At 42.9% G+C, this 16,686-nt stretch overlaps 1 protein-coding gene across 8 annotated transcripts in view; it reads left to right on the top strand.

The window, feature by feature from the left end:
• The window catches only part of LOC106601059 (dedicator of cytokinesis protein 7), a 48,855-nt gene extending 32,294 nt beyond the window's left edge, over positions 1 to 16,561 (top strand). For 7 of the 8 annotated variants that reach the window (XM_082973703.1, XM_082973705.1, XM_082973704.1 and 4 more), the window contains 11 exons: positions 156 to 415; positions 854 to 1,046; positions 1,140 to 1,283; positions 1,511 to 1,657; positions 8,867 to 8,992; positions 9,132 to 9,221; positions 9,385 to 9,621; positions 9,797 to 9,940; positions 10,021 to 10,127; positions 10,249 to 10,442; positions 11,356 to 16,561. In XM_082973703.1, coding sequence (XP_082829829.1) covers positions 156 to 415; positions 854 to 1,046; positions 1,140 to 1,283; positions 1,511 to 1,657; positions 8,867 to 8,992; positions 9,132 to 9,221; positions 9,385 to 9,621; positions 9,797 to 9,940; positions 10,021 to 10,127; positions 10,249 to 10,442; positions 11,356 to 11,441 — 1,728 coding nt within the window. In that variant the 3' untranslated portion in view covers positions 11,442 to 16,561. The remainder of the gene's footprint in view (positions 1 to 155; positions 416 to 853; positions 1,047 to 1,139; positions 1,284 to 1,510; positions 1,658 to 8,866; positions 8,993 to 9,131; positions 9,222 to 9,384; positions 9,622 to 9,796; positions 9,941 to 10,020; positions 10,128 to 10,248; positions 10,443 to 11,355) is intronic. The other variant, XM_082973701.1, reaches the window with a different exon arrangement.
• Positions 16,562 to 16,686: the final 125 nt, after the last annotated feature.

Here is a 16,686-nt window from a genome sequence, read left to right as displayed (position 1 = left end):
GCAGGTTCACCTGTTCAAAATGCAGCAACAATAAGAATAGAAGTAAAGATGATTCCAGTTCAGTCTCAACACCATCAACTGACATGTTGTGGAATCTGTATTGGTCACATCTCTTCTGTAGTCTTGAGTATTGACTCATCCTCTCTCTGGTGTAGAACTTTGCTCGGGTGAAGATGCAGGTCACCATGTCCCTGTCCTCCCTGGTGGGGACATCTCAGAACTTCAACGAGGAGCACCTCCGACGTTCCCTAAAAACCATCCTGACCTACGCAGAGGAGGACCTGGAGCTACGGGACTCCCCGTTCCCAGAACAGGTCCAGGATCTGGTCTTCAATCTGCACATGATTCTGACTGACACAGTCAAGATGAAGGAGCACCAGCAGGACCCTGAGATGCTCATTGATCTCATGTACAGGTATTACACATACAACAGCTGTCTCATCGGCACAACCGCTTTCTCTCAAACACATTCACATCCACAAACTGAGTAAAGAGAAATCCATTGGGAAAGGGGGATACCAAGTCAGTTGTACAACTGAATGCCTTCAACTGAAATGCATCTTCTGCATTTAACCCAACCCCTCTGAATCAGAGAGGTGCGGAGGGGCTGCCTTAATCGACATCCACGTCTTCGGCGCCCGGGGAACAGTGGATTAATTGCCTTGCTCAGGGACAGAACAACAGATTTTTACCTTGTCAGCTCTGGGATTTGATCCAGCAACCTTTCGGGTTACTGGCCCAGCTCTCTAACCACTAGGCAACCTGCTGCCCCGGCTTGGATTGCATTACCTATGTACCGCCCTGATATTCTGTCTTTCTCCCTTCCCACCTCCTTTCTCCCCCCCCCCCTCAGGATTGCTAAGGGCTACCAGAACTCCCCTGACCTGCGCCTGACGTGGCTGCAGAACATGGCGGGGAAGCACTCGGAGAGAGGGAACCACGCGGAGGCAGCCCACTGCCTGGTGCACAGCGCCGCCCTGGTGGCAGAGTACCTCAACATGCTGGAGGACTGCCGCTACATGCCCATTGGCTGTGTCACCTTCCAGGTCAGGAGTGTGTGTGTTTTCCTGTCCATTATAGTATACCTCAAAACCTCAGTTGAGTCTTTTCCTGACTGCTATGTCCCTTACCTGCTGTAGCACATCTCGTCTAATGTTCTGGAGGAGTCAGCGGTGTCTGATGACATCCTGTCCCCAGAGGAGGAGGGTATCTGCGCGGGGAAGTACTTCAGCGAGTTGGGGCTGGTGGGACTGCTGGAGCAAGCTGCAACCTCCTTCCACATGGTATTACTCAGATTTTCTTTACATTGAGATTTTCTTAAATATGTGATGAATAACTTTTTGGATCTCTCTTCGAGTGGGCGCCCTACACAGCATCAGGTTGCCTTACCACCTAGTATATAGTTAGAGCTGTATGTTCACGTAGAGGACCAGGTTTTTGTAATGTATATATGAGTTGTAGTATGCTGTAGGTAGACTTCTCACTGTTTCATACTGTATCTCCCCTGCAGGCTTCCATGTACGAGGCCATCAACGAGGTGTATAAGATCCTGCTCCCGGTCCATGAGGCCAACAGAGACTTCAAGAAGCTGGCTACTGTCCATGGAAAGTTGCAGGACACCTTTAACAAAATCTACAACCAGAGTTCTGGATGGGAGGTAAAGTAAATGAAATATGATGTTTGTTTGTGTAACTTAACGGACATTGAGTTTATTTAATCAATAAGGCACGCGGGGTTGTGGTATATGGCCGATATACAGTTGAAGTCGGAAGTTTACATACACCTTAGCCAAATACATTTAAACTCAGTTTTTCACAATTCCTGACATTTAATCCTAGTAAACATTCTCTGTTTTAAGTCAGTTAGGATCACCACTTTATTTTAAGAATGTGAAATGTCAGAAGTGATTCATTTCAGCTTTTATTTATTTAATCACATTCTCAGTGGGTTATAAGTTTACATGCATTCAATTAGTATTTGGTAGCTTTGCCTTTAAGTTGTTTAACTTGGGTCAAACGTTTTGGGTAGCCTTCCACAAGCTTCCCACAATAAGTTGGGTGAATTTTGGCCCATTCCTCCTGACAGAGCTGGTGTAACTGAGTCAGGTTTATAGGCCTCCTTGCTCACACACACTTCTTCAGTTCTTCCAACAAATGTTCTATGGGATTGAGGTCAGGGCTTTGTGATGGTCACTCCAATACCTTGACTTTGTTGTCCTTAAGCCATTTTGCCACAACCTTGGAAGTATGCTTGGGGTCATTGTCCATTTGGAAGACCCATTTGCGACCAAGCTTTAACTTCCTGACTGATGTCTTGAGATGTTGCTATAATATATCCACATAATGTTCCTTCTTCATGATACCATCTATTTTGTGAAGTGCACCAGTCCCTCTTGCAACAAAGCACTCCCACAACATGATGCTGCCACCCCCGTGCGTCACGGTTGGGATGGTGTTCTTTGGCTTACAAGCCTCCCCCTTTTTTCCTCCAAACATAACGATGGACATTATGGCCAAACAGTTCTATTTTTGTTCATTAGACCAGAGCACATTTCTCCAAAAAGTATGATCTTTGTCCCCATGTGCAGTTGCAAAATGTAGTCTGGCTTTTTTATGGCGGTTTTGGAGCAGTGGCTTCTTCCTTGCTGAGCGGCCTTTCAGGTTATGTCGATATAGGACTTGTTTTACTGTGGATAAAGATACTTTTGTACCTGTTTCCACCAGCATCATCACAAGGTCCTTTGCTGTTGTTCTGGGATTGATTAGCACTTTCGCACCAAAGTACGTTCATGTCTAGTAGACAGAACACGTCTCCTTCCTGAGCGGTATGACGGCTGCGTAATCCCATGGTGTTTATACTTGCGTACTATTGTTTGTACAGATGAACGTGGTACCTTCAGGTGTTTGGAAATTGCTCCCAAGGATGAGGTAAAAAAATGTTTATCTGAGGTCTTGGCTGATTTCTTTAGATTTTTCCCATGATATCAAGCAAAGAGGCACTGAGTTTGAAGGTAGGCCTTGAAATATATCCACAGGTACACCTCCAATTGACTCAAATGATGACAATTCGCATATCAGAAGCTTCTAAAACTATGAAATCATTTTCTGGAATTTTCCAAGCTGTTTAAAGGGACAGTCAACTTAGTGTACAGCTGTGGCCAAAAGTTTTGAGAATGACAGAAATATGAATTTTCACAAAGTCAGCTGCCTCAGTTTGTATGATGGCAATTTGCATATACTCCAGAATGTTATGAAGAGTGATCAGATCAATTGCAATTAATTGCAAAGTCCCTCTTTGCCATGCAAATGAACTGAATCCCCCAAAAACATTTCCACTGCATTTCAGCCCTGCCACAAAAGGACCAGCTGACATCATGTCAGTGATTCTCTCGTTAACACAGGTGTGAGTGTTGACGAGGACAAGACTGGAGATCACTCTGTCATGCTGATTGAGTTCAAATAACAGACTGGAAGCTTCAAAGGGAGGGTGGTGCTTGGAATCATTGTTCTTCCTCTGTCAACCATGGTTACCTGCAAGGAAACACGTGCCATCATTGCTTTACACAAAAAGGGCTTCGCAGGCAAGGATATTGCTGCCAGTAAGATTGCACCTAAATCAACCATTTATCGGATCATCAAGAACTTCAAGGAGAGTGGTTCATTTGTTGTGAAGAAGGCTTCAGGGCGCCCAAGAAAGTCCAGCAAGTGCCAGGACCATCTCCTAAAGTTGATTCAGCTGCGGGATTCGGGCACCACCAGTACAGAGCTTGCTCAGGAATGGCAGCAGGCAGGTCTGAGTGCATCTGCACGCATAGTGAGGCGAAGACTTTTGGAGGATGGCCTGTTGCCAAGAAAGGCAGCAAAGAAGCCACTTCTCTCCAGGAAAAACATCTAGGACAGACTGATATTCTGCAAAATGTACAGGGATTGGACTGCTGAGGACTGGGTAAAGTCATTTTCTCTGATGAATCCCCTTTCTGATTGTTTGGGACATCTGGAAAAAAGCTTGTCCGGAGAAGACGAGGTGAGCGCTACCATCAGTCCTGTGTCATGCCAACAGTAAAGCATCCTGAGACAATTCATGTGTGGGGTTGCTTCTCAGCCAAGGGATTGGGGTCACTCACAATTTTGCCTAAGAACACAGCCATGAATAAACACATCCTCCTCCAACACATCCTCCGAGAGCAACCTCACCCAACCATCCAGGAAGTTTGGTGACGAACAATTCCTTTTCCAGCATGATGGAGCACATTGCACAAAGGCAAAAGTGATAACTAAGTGGCTCGGGGAACAAAACATCGATATTTTGGGTCCATGGCCAGGAAACTCCCCAGACCTTATACCTCTTGAGCATCTGATCCCGTTAGCGGGATCAAAATCCAGCGAAAAATCATATCGCCAATTAGCATTAAAAAATTATCATAATTTTTTACAAAAATTAAAAATATTTTTTTTTTTTTTTTATAGATACACCTCTCCTGAATCGACCCACGTCGTCCGATTTCAAAAAGGTTTTACAGGAAAAGCAAATCATTAGATTATATTAGATGAGTCCATCGTAAAAAGCAGCTTCATAGCCATTTTCCGACCAACCACTTCCATCACATATTATCAATAAACAGCTAAATGTAGCACTAACCTTTTACAAACTTCATCAGATGGCACCCCTAGGACATCATGTTATACAATGCATGCATTCTTTTGTTCAATAAAGGTCATATTTATATATAAAAACAGCATTTTACATCTCTGTCTGACGTTGACTACCTAATTTCCCCTCAAAAGCGTCCCGGTAAACAATGCTACGTTTCAATAAATTGCTATACTATAACGATTTTTTAAATGTATATTGTCAATCTAACATTTATAGATGAATATCTCTTGAGAACACCCGTCATACCAGATTTTAAATTAACTTTACTGGGTAATCACACTTTGCGATAAAAGGAGATGCGATACTCAGAAAATCAGCTAATATACAGTGCTCGGCGCCATCTTGGATGCAACAGTATGAACCATCTCATCTTCAATAATATTGTCAATAATCGCCTACCTTTAGTTGTCTTCATCAGAAAGCATCCCAGGTCCACAACAGATGTATTTTCGGTCAAAAAGTCCATACTTCACGTTCCATTAGCCTGATGTTGGTAGCGCGTCCTATGGCTCTCTCCAAACGCAGCTCTGCACTTCATACTGAAAGCAATCCTCGCGCATGTAGGTTCGTTCAAACATGTCAAACGTTGTATAAAATAAATGTTCAGGGCCACTAACACCAAGAGAGCCAATAAGATTCGAGGGGGATGATTTCATTGCCTTTAAAACCGTTTCCAAAGGTGGGGGCAGACATGGCCGCCGGCGTCATAATGGTGATGGCCCATCCCCTGTGACCAATTTCAAACTCCTGTCATTCACTGAGTTTTGACTCTATAAGGCTCAAACCACTGTGAAAGGACTGGCGACATCTAGTGGAAGCAATAGGAAGTGCCAAAATATTCCTAAACCCCTGTGTTTTTCAATGGGATAGGTTAGAACTCAATACAACACATCAGGTATCCACTTCCTGTCAGAAAATGTCTCAGGGTTTTGCCTGCCAAATGAGTTCTGTTATACTCACAGACACCATTCAAACAGTTTTAGAAACTTTAGAGTGTTTTCTATCCATATATAATAAGTATATGCATGCCCTATCTTCTGAGTTTGATTAGTAGGCCGTTGAAAATGGGAACGATTTTTTTTCAAAATGCGCTGTGGCGCCCCCTATCCTAGGGTATCCTCAAGAGGTTAATGCTATTGAGAACTTGTGGTCAATCCTCAAGAGGTGGGTGGACAAACAAAAACCCACAAATTCTGAGAAACTCCAAGCATTGATTATGCAAGAATGGGCTGCCATCATTCAGGATGTGGCCCAGAAGTGAATTGACACCATGCCAGGGCGGATTGCAGAGGTCTTGAAAAAGAAGGGTCAACACTGCAAATATTGAGTCTTTGCATCAACTTCATGTAATTGTCAATAAAAGCCTTTGACACTTATGAAATGCTTGTAATTATACTTCAGTATTCCATAGTAACATCTGACAACAATATCTAAAGACACTGAAGCAGCAAACTTTGTGGAAAATAATATTTGTGTAATTCTCAAAACTTTTGGCCACAACTGTATTTAAACTTCTGACCCACTGGAATTGTGATACAGTGAATTATAAGTGAAATAATCTGTTTGTAAACAATTGTTGGAAAAATTATTTGTCATGCACAAAGTAGATGTCCTAACCGACTTGCCAAATCTATAGTTTGTTAACAAGAAATTTGTGGAGTGGTTGAAAAACGAGTTTTCATGACTCCAACCTAAGTGTATGTAAACTTCCGACTTCAACTGTACCATGGCTAAGGGCTGTTCTTACGCGTGACGCAAAGCGGAGTGCCTGGGTACGGCCCTTAGCCGTGGTATATTGGCCATATACCACTAACTCCGAGATGCCTTATTGCTATTATAATCTGGTTACCAACGTAATTAAAGCAGTAAAAATACATGTTTTGTCATACCCATGATATACGGTCTGATATACCACGGCTGTCAGCCAATCACCATTCAGGGCTCAAACCACCCAATTTATAAATGCATTTAAACAATAATATTTGATTTCTCTTTCCTGTGGTTTCCCTGCCTTTCCTGTCCTTTCTGGATGATGTTTCCTAACTGGTAAGTGAAATGTTATAAAACTCTTCCCAACACTTATTCAAACCACAGTATTGCATTCACACTTTCACACACTTAACCAATACATAGTTGTGTAAAACAGTTGCACAAGATTGACTGGCTCCAACTCTCTGGGGTGTCTTTACTGGTTGCTGTGGTAGCATATGGTTTCAATGTTTTAACTAGGGCTCTAAATTAAAAAATGTCATTGGTAGCATGGATGTTGCCAACTTAAAAAATGTAGGAGCAGCAGAAAATATGATTTTAAATTGTTTTTATTGAGATACAGACTATATGAATTCAATCTACTTCTGAAGCACATGTTGTGCTCTAGAAATTAATATGTAACCCTTTAAATATGTGTGTTTTATTTCACACAAATACTTTTCATTGAATTTAAAAAGTTAGTTGTGGAATTTTAGGTTTCTACATTGTGGAAAAGCACTTTTCCGATTGAGATGCATTGCATTGAAAATTGTACACAGTTTCTTTAAGAGTGTCAAGTTTGATGAGAACATGCAAGACATTTCGGGGATATGGGTTAGAAACAAGCAGTTGTTGCTGTATTACTGGTGCAAGCATGATGATAATGAATATGTGCTTGGGAACAATGGTACAGTGAAGCCTTATCATTACAAAAATGATTATTGTAAAAATGATCTGATTTAAAAAAAAAAAAAAAAAAAAATACAGTTCCTTCAGAAAGAATTCATACCCCTTCTCAGGGAGGTGACCAAGAACCCGATGGTCACGCTAACAGAGCTCCAGAGTTTTTTTTTTTTGTGGAGATGGGAGAACCTTCCAGTAGGGCAACCATCTCTACAGCACGCCACTTTATTGTAGAGTGGCCAGATGGAAGCCACTCCTCAGTAAAAGCCACATGACAGCCCGCTTGGAGTTTGCGGAAATGCACCTGAAGACTCTGACCTTGAGAAACAAGATTCTCTGGTCTGATGAAACCAAGATTGAACTCTTTGGGCTGAATGCCAAGCATCACGTCTTGAGGAACCCTGGCACCATCCCTACGGTGAAGCATGATGGTGGCAGCATCATGCCATGGGGATTTTTCAGCTGCAGGGACTGGGGAGACTATGATCGAGGGAAAGATGAACAGAGCGAAGTACAGAGAGATCCTTGATGAAAACCTGCTCCAGAGCGCTCAGGACCTTAGACTGGGGAGAAGGTTCACCTTCCAACAGGACAACGACCCTAAGCACACAGCCAAGACAACGCAGGAGTGGCTTCGGGACAAGTCTCAATGTCCTTGAGTGGCCCGGACTTGAACCCGATCAAACATTTCTGGAGAGACCTGAAAATAACTGTGCTGCAACGCTCCCCATCCAAAGTGACAGAGCTTGAGGGGATCTGCAGAGAAGAATGGGATCAACTCCCCTAATACAGCTGTGCCAAGCTTCTAGCGTCATACCCAAGAAGTCTCAAGGCTGTAATCGCTGCCAAAGGTGCTTCAACAAAGTACTGAGTAAAGGGTCTGAATACTTATGTAAATGTCATTATTTCAACAACAACAAAAAACAAATAAATATATATATATTTATTTATTTATTTTTATATTTATTTATATATTTATTTATTTATTTATTTTAGCAACAATTTCTAAAACTCTTTTTTTGCTTTGTCATTATGGGGTATTGTATGTAGATTTATGACGGGGGGAAAACAATGTAATACATTTTAGAATAAGGCTGTAATGTAACAAAATGTGGAAAAAGTCAAGGGGTCTGAATACTTTACGAAGCCACTCCCAAATTAAAACGCAAAGTCGCACAGCAAAATATGTTGTCATGTATGGTGGCACTTTAGATGTCAATTTAGGGCAACTTAGACCAAATTAACATGTCAATTTAGGGCAACTTAGACCAAATTAACATGTCAATTTAGGACAACTTAGACCAAATTAACATGTCAATTTAGGACAACTTAGATCAACGTAACATGTCAATTTAGGGCAAATTAGATCAACGTAACATGTCAATTTAGGACAACTTAGATCAACGTAACATGTCAATTTAGGACAACTTAGATCAACGTAACATGTCAATTTAGGACAACTTAGACTAAGTGACTCTGAAAGTAACCTCTGTATTCTGTTTTCCTATTCTTCCCCCTCTCCCCTCTCTCGGTCTTCCATTCCCCTCTCTATAGTGTGTAGAGGATGTTTGGGACCTACTTCCGGGTGGGCTTCTACGGCTGTCGCTTTGGGGACCTGGATGAGCAGGAGTTTGTGTACAAGGAGCCCTCTATCACCAAGCTGGCTGAGATCTCCTACAGACTAGAGGTACGGTCTGAGGAGAATGTTAATAATCATTTATATAGCACCCAAAGACATCAGTGATCCTTTCTGAAACTCACTGGATCATTGCATTGTGTTATAAGCTGATACCAGTTTTTTGAATGTCTCTCTACATCTTGTTTAGGAGTTCTATGCTGAGCGGTTTGGAGATGATGTGGTGGAGATTATCAAGGACTCCAACCATGTGGACAAGAACAAGCTGGACCCCAATAAGGTAAAAGGCCCAAAGTCTCAGAAAGAGAAATGACTGAAGGTTATAGTTTTTACTTGGGGACGTTAGGAATGACCCGTAGTACTGATCTATGTGTTGTATATCTGCGTGGCTATCAGGCCTACCTCCAGTGCTTATATATGTGTTGTATATCTATGTCTGTCAGGCCTACCTCCAGATCACCTACGTGGAGCCCTTCTTCGACACGTACGAGCTGAAGGAGAGGATCACCTACTTCGACAAGAACTACAACCTGCGCACCTTCATGTACTGCACCCCCTTCACCCTGGACGGGCGCGCCCACGGGGACCTGCACGAGCAGTACAAACGCAAGTCCATCCTCACCACGTCCCACGCTTTCCCCTACATCAAGACACGCATAAACGTCATCCACAAAGAGGAGGTGGGTCACTACATACATGTATGACTGTAGTGTGAAACATGGTGAGCGAACAGTGAAATGATTTATCTTTAGCGGTGTTTTTCCAGGTGCTCATAGAGCTTTACAGTACATAACATTAGCTTAATCCACTCGCAGTGAAGCAGTGCTCATGATCATGTCGCTTTCCCCTCTCCAGATCATCCTGGTGCCCATGGAGGTGGCTATAGAGGACATGCAGAAGAAGACCCAGGAGCTGGCCTTCGCTACCCACCAGGAGCCTGCCGACGCCAAGATGCTGCAGATGGTGCTGCAGGGCTCCGTGGGCACCACTGTCAACCAGGTACTGTGTGTGTGTGTTGTGTGTTTGACATGCTGGAGCGTGTACGTAACTGTCTCTTTCTCTCTCTCTCTCGTGTGCAGGGCCCTCTGGAGGTGGCCCAGGTCTTTCTCTCTGACATTCCTGATGACCCCAAGCTGTACCGTCATCACAACAAGCTACGCCTCTGCTTTAAAGACTTCACTAAGAGGTGATGACACCTTCCAAAGCCTGTACATGGACTATACAGTCTGACACACACACACACATTTCAATAAGCCAGTGAACAGACTTTGACTCCCCGTGTGTGTGTGTGTTTGTTCCTCCTGCAGGTGTGAGGATGCCCTGAGGAGGAACAAGACTCTGATTGGTCCAGACCAGAAAGAGTACCACAAGGAAATGGAGAGGAACTACAATAAGCTGAAAGAGTCTCTGGGACCGCTCATCACCCGCAAGATCCCCCAGCTCTACAGAACACTGCCGGCTGCAGGGCTTCAGTCTGCTACACAAAGGTTACAAATCAAAGGTTATTGGTCACGTACACATATTTAGTAGATGTTATTGCGGGTGTAGCGAAATGCTTGTGTTTCTAGCTCCAACAGAGCAGCAATAGCTAACAATTCACAACAATACATACAAATCTAAAAGTAATAGAATGGAATTAAGAAATATATAAATATTAGGATGAGCAATGTCGGAGTGGCATTGACTAAAATACAGTAGAATAGAATACAGTATATACATATGAGATGAGTAAAGCATTATGTTAACATTATTAAAGTTACCAGTGATTCCATTATTAAAGTGACCGGTGATTCCATGTCTATGTACAAGAAACTGGATTCAAACACTTATGAACATGCATAGACACACACACTCATAATACACAGACACACACACACACACACACACACACACACACACAATATGAGCGCATCCCGCTCTACAGAGCACTGACATCTACAGCCTACACAATAGTAACTCGACACCGTCTAACACAGATGCAAACACACACGCTGTGAGCTAATCCATTTGAACAACCCACTGCCAGCCTCTGCTTTGAAAAACACCGTAGTAACTCGACACTTTACATACGCGTAGTCACACAAACATGCATCACGCCCCACTGAGTACCACTGGTAGTACCCCTTCATCCACACACAATGCAGCTGCTGCTTCAATCATCTCAGCAGATCTGTTTTGGAAAGTGTCAGCACATTGTTGGTTGGTTTTGACTGGGTGTTTTTGGAGGCAGCTGCGTGTCTTATGTGAGAGCTGGAGGATTTCTAATCACAGCCAGATACAGCCACACCTGCCAGAACACAAAATGACATACACCATACCAGCAATTACGAGGCTCCTTCATCCACACATTGCAAAAACCCTCATCCAGATAGCAACATTTTAATCCGTCTTTTGATCTTTCTATGTCTTCACAGAAATTCCTTCAGTAGTTCCAGTCTCCGCCGGGGGGACTGTTGAAGCACAGCAGACCTCGTCAACGGAGAAGAAACCGAGAGCTTGAGACGTACTCTTGATTTCAACTGGTCTGTCTGTCTCCCCCACCCCCTTCACACACCGACAGTCTATCCTCAACACTCACACCATCCTCCTCCGTCTCCCTAGCTTGTTATTCCCCCCCCCCCCCCCCCCGGTGTCAGGCCATACCACCTCTCTCCCGCCTCACTCACTCGTTTCTTGTCTTCCTCTCCTGGTCTGCTCTACCTCCCCCCCATTCTCTCTGTCTCTCACACTCCTATAGGAAAAGCTCCCTCTGTTTATACTGGAAGTTTATCTGCACTGTAAACAGTCGTTTGGACCATCTCTCTCTTTCTCCTGGGCATTTACAGAGACCAGCTTTCAGGAGGAGTCTCTCTGCATTGAGGAGGACCCAGAATGATGCCTCTCCCTCTCTGTTCATCTCCGCTCAGTTTAATTGTAGATTTTCCTGAACTGGAGAATCCAAAACAGCTCCTAGGCGCTTCCCTAATTGTGTGTTTGTTTTGGGCCGCGTTTGAATGTGTGCGCTTGGAAGTTTGTGTTTGAGTGTGTGTCTTGCCCCGACTGCACAGGATATAGGCTTCTTTCCATGTACTTTTGCTGTGGAAGGGCCTGGGTGGTTACACTGTGTGGTTTAGCAGGCCTGTACCCTGTGTTTCGTGGCCTTAGTGAATTTGTGTGTGATTTTTTTGGTGGGGGACCAGTTGCTGCCAGACGTAGTCATTAAATGTTCCCAGAGAGTCGTTCTGTAACCAACGATCCTCATACCAAATAACTGACATTCTTTCACTACTGACTTCTCCTTTTCATACACCCTGTATCAGGACAGGAATTCATTATGATGAAGTATGACATTTTGATCATTAGAGGCCCGTCTGCTCTAGATGAACATACAATGGACACATTGTAGGTTGGAGAGATGTGGCTTTGGGAAGAGAGGGAGCCTTACATGTGGTCTCTGGTGACACTGTGAAATGTTATTTTTACTGCACTGACCAAAAACACTGTCGCATCACTGATGTTCACATGGTAAGCACTGCCAGACAGGCAATGACCTCCGTCTGTCCGTCCGTCCGTCCGCCCGTCCGTCTGTCCGTCTCTTGTCCGTGCTGACACACTCCACATGTTCTGGAATGAATCTTCAACCCTGTGGTTGGTGGAAACATAATGTAGGTCTTTTTAACTACTGTATTGGACTGTGTCTCCTTTATTGTATTGCACTATACTGTATTCACACTGCCGCACCTACGTACCACTGTCTGTACCTACTGTATTTCCTCTGTTTATTGTATTTTCACGAGGCTTGTCTAAAACTGTATTTTTACCAGTCAGGAAAAGAACAAAATGTTTTATTTATTCACTTATTTTGTTTTTTTTGTACTGTTCTGTATTAAAATGTTCTCTCAGTCTTAAGAGGTGAGCTTTCAATCTTAACAGTATGCTTTTATCAGTGCTGATTAATATACAATGTTTTGGGAAAGTATTCTGACCTCTTGACTTTTTCCACCATTTGTTACGTTACAGCCTCGTTCTAAAATAGATTAAATAGTTTTTCACCCTCATCAACCTACACACAATACTTCATAATGACAAAGAAAAAAATTGTTTTTAGAAATTTTTGCAAATGTATCAAATAAAAAAAATAATATTACAATTACATAATTATTCAGACCCTTTTCCCAGTACTTTGTTGAAGCGCCTTTGGCAGCGATCACAGCCTTGAGTCTTGGGTATGACGGTACAAGCTTGGCACATCTGTATTTGGGGAGTTTCTCCCATTCTTTTAGTTTGGATGGGTAGCGTTGCTGCACAGCTATTTTCAGGTCTCTCCAGAGATGTTAGATCGGGTTAGAATCCTGGCTCTGGCTGGACCACTCAAGGACATTGAGACTTGTCCCGAAGCCACTCTTGCGTTGTCCTGTTGGAAGGTGAACCCTCGCCCCAGTCTGCAGTCCTGAGTGCTCTGAAGCAGGTTTTCATCAAGGATCTCTCTGTAGTTTACTCCGTTCATCTTTCCCTCGATCCTGACTAGTCTCCCAGTCCCTGCCGCTGAAAAACATCCCCACAGCATGATGCTGCCACCACCATGCTTCACCTTAGGGGTGGTGCCAGGTTTCCTCCAGACGTAATGCTTGATATTCAGGCTAAAGAGTAAAATCTTGGTTTCATCAAACTAAAGCATCTTGTTTCTCATGGTCTGAGAGTAAAAGGCTGTCGTGCCTTGTACCGAGGAGTGGCTTCCGTCTGGCCACTCTACCACAAAGGCCTGATTGGTGGAGTGCTGCAGAGATGGTTGTCCTTCTGGAAGGTTCCCCTATCTCGACAGAGGAACTCTGGAGCTCTGTCAGAGTGACCATCGGATTCTTGGTCACCTCCCCGACCAAGGCCCTTCTCCCACGATTGCTCAGTTTTGCCTTGGTGGTTACAAACTTGTTCCATTTAAGAATGATGGAGGTCACTGTGTTCTTGGGAACCTTCAATGCTGCGGACATTTTTGTACCCTTCCCCAGATCTGTGCCTCGACACAATCCTGTCTCGGAGCTCTACGGACAATTCCTTTGACCTCATGTCTTGGTTTTTCCTCTGACATGTACTGTCAGCTGTGGGACCTTACAGTTGAAGTCGGAAGTTGACATACACCACAAATGTCTTGTTAACAAACTATAGTTTTGGCAAGTTGGTTAGGACATCTACTTTGTGCATGACACAAGTAATTTTTCTAAAAAATAATACAGATTATTTCACTTAACTCACTGTATCACGATTCCAGTGGGTCAGAAGTTTACATACACTAAGTTGACTGTGCCTTTAAACAGCTTGGAAAATTCCAGAAAATGATGTCATGGCTTTAGAAGCTTATGAGAGACTAATTGTCATCATTTGAGTCAATTGGAGGTGTACCTGTGGATGTATTTCAATGCCTACCTTCAAACACAGTACCTCTTAGCTTGACATCATGGGAAAATCAAAAGAATTCAGCCAAGACTTCAGAAAAATAATTGTAGATCTCCACAAGTCTGGTTCATCCTTGGGAGCAATTTCCAAACACCAGAAGGTACCACGTTCATCTGTACAAACAATAGTACACAAGTATAACCACAATGGTTACCGCGCAGCCGTCATACCGTTCAGGAAGGAGACACTTCCTGTCTCCTAGAGATGAAAGTGCTTTGGTGCGGAAAGTGCTAATCAATCCCAGAACAACAGCAAAGGACCTTGTGAAGATGCTGGTGGAAACGGGTACAAAAGTATCTATATCCACAGTAAAACAAGTCCTATATCGACATAACCTAAAAGGCCGCTCAGCAAGGAAGAAGCCACTGCTCCAAAACCTCCATTAAAAAAAGCCAGACTACGGTTTGCAACTGCACATGGGGACAAAGATCATACTTTTTGGAGAAATGTGCTCTGGTCTAATGAACAAAAATAGAACTGTTTGGCCATAATGTCCATCGTTATGTTTGGAGGAAAAAGGGGGAGGCTTGCAAGCCAAAGAACACCATCCCAACTGTGAAGCACGGGGCTGGCAGCATCATGTTGTGTTGTTGCTTTGCTGCAGGAGGGACTGGTGCACTTCACAAAATAGATGGCATAATGAGGAAGGAACATTATGTGGATATATTTAAGCAACATCTCAAGACATCAGTCAGGAAGTTATAGCTTGGTCGCAAGTGGGGCTTCCAAATGGACAAGGACTCCAAGCATACTCACATAGTTGTGGCAAAATGGCTTAAGGACAACAAAGTCAAGGTATTGGAGTGGCCATCACAAAGCCCTGACCTCAATCCTATAGAAAATGTGTGGGCAGAACTGAAAAACTATGTGTGAGCAAGGAGGCCTACAAACCTGACTCAGTTACACCAGCTCTGTCAAGAGGAATGGGCCAAAATTCACCCAACTTATTGTGGGAAACTTGTGGAAGGCTACCCAAAACGTTTGACCCAAGTTAAAAAATGTAAAGGCAAAGCTACCAAATACTAATTGAGTGTATGTGAACTTTTAACCCACGAGGAATGTGAAAGAAATTAAAGCTGAAATAAATCTTCTCTACTATTATTCTGACATTTCACAATCTTAAAATAAAGTGGTGATCCTAACTGACCTAAAACAGGGAATTATTACTAGGATTAAATGTCAGGAATTGTGAACAACTGACTTTAAATGTATTTGGCTAAGGTGTATGTAAATGTCCGACTTCAGCTGTATATAGACGGGTGTGCCATTCCAAATCTTGTGCGATCAATTGAATGTACCACAGGTGGACTCCAATCAAATTGTAGAAACATCTCAAGGATAATCAATGGAAACAGGATGCATCTGAGCTCATAGCAAAGGGTCTGAATATCAATGTAAATAAGATTTCTGTTTTTTATTTTAAATACATTTGCAAACATTTCTAATCCTGTTTTCGTGTTTTCACTTTGTTATTGGTATTGTGTGTTGATTAATTAGGAATGTTATTTAATCCTTTTAGAATAAGGCTGTTATGTAACAAAATGTGGTCAAAGTCAAGGGGTCTGAATACTTTCCGAATGCACTGTACTGTATATAACCTTGAGAGGGTTAATCATTCAGACACATGGTTTCACTGTCCTGGGAATATGAGTCCCTGGACTGGATTTTAGCCAGCAGCAAAAATATTTAAACAACTAAATTATTAAACATCTTCGTTTATTAATTGATAGGCCTATAGTATATTGTGTTAATAATGCAGATGGGTATCTGATTTTGTATGTGTCTCGACATATGGCATATTGCTTTATTACATTTTTTGGGAGAAGAGTACATTCCATTTGGAGTGGATTATGAATAGGCTGTGGATGGGTTATCCTGGATCAACTGATCGGGTATAGTCATCTGGCTCTCAGGACGCATCTTTGCAGACATGAACCAACCTAATTATTGGCCAGACGATGCAGAGCGGATCCCTCAGATCTCCATTTGAACCTGATGTCGGCTCAAGCCGGACTATGCGCCCCTTTCTGTTATTTTTCATCGTGCAATTAATTTCCTGTGCCGGTGTGCCTGACATTGTAGCCATAATGTTTGTCTGCTAAAGGAAACGCCAATCGTATGGATGTAGTGTGTGTTATTGATATGTAACACGCTATACAGTACCACTTCAATAAAAACACACCCACCCTTTTTAAGCATTATTCAATCAGTGATATAGCTGTGGTGTATCCATTCTCTATAAAAACAGTAACCACATTTACGTCCCTCAATTGACTATTTAGTCTTCTCTAAGACACGGTTAGATTCCAGGGGAG

The sequence above is a fragment of the Salmo salar genome, chromosome 03, assembly GCF_965601325.2.
Source record: "Salmo salar chromosome 03, fSalSal1, whole genome shotgun sequence".
Classification (NCBI taxonomy): Eukaryota; Metazoa; Chordata; class Actinopteri; order Salmoniformes; family Salmonidae; genus Salmo; species Salmo salar.
Note: the sequence above shows the minus strand (reverse complement) of the source record. Positions and strands in the feature narration are given on the sequence as shown.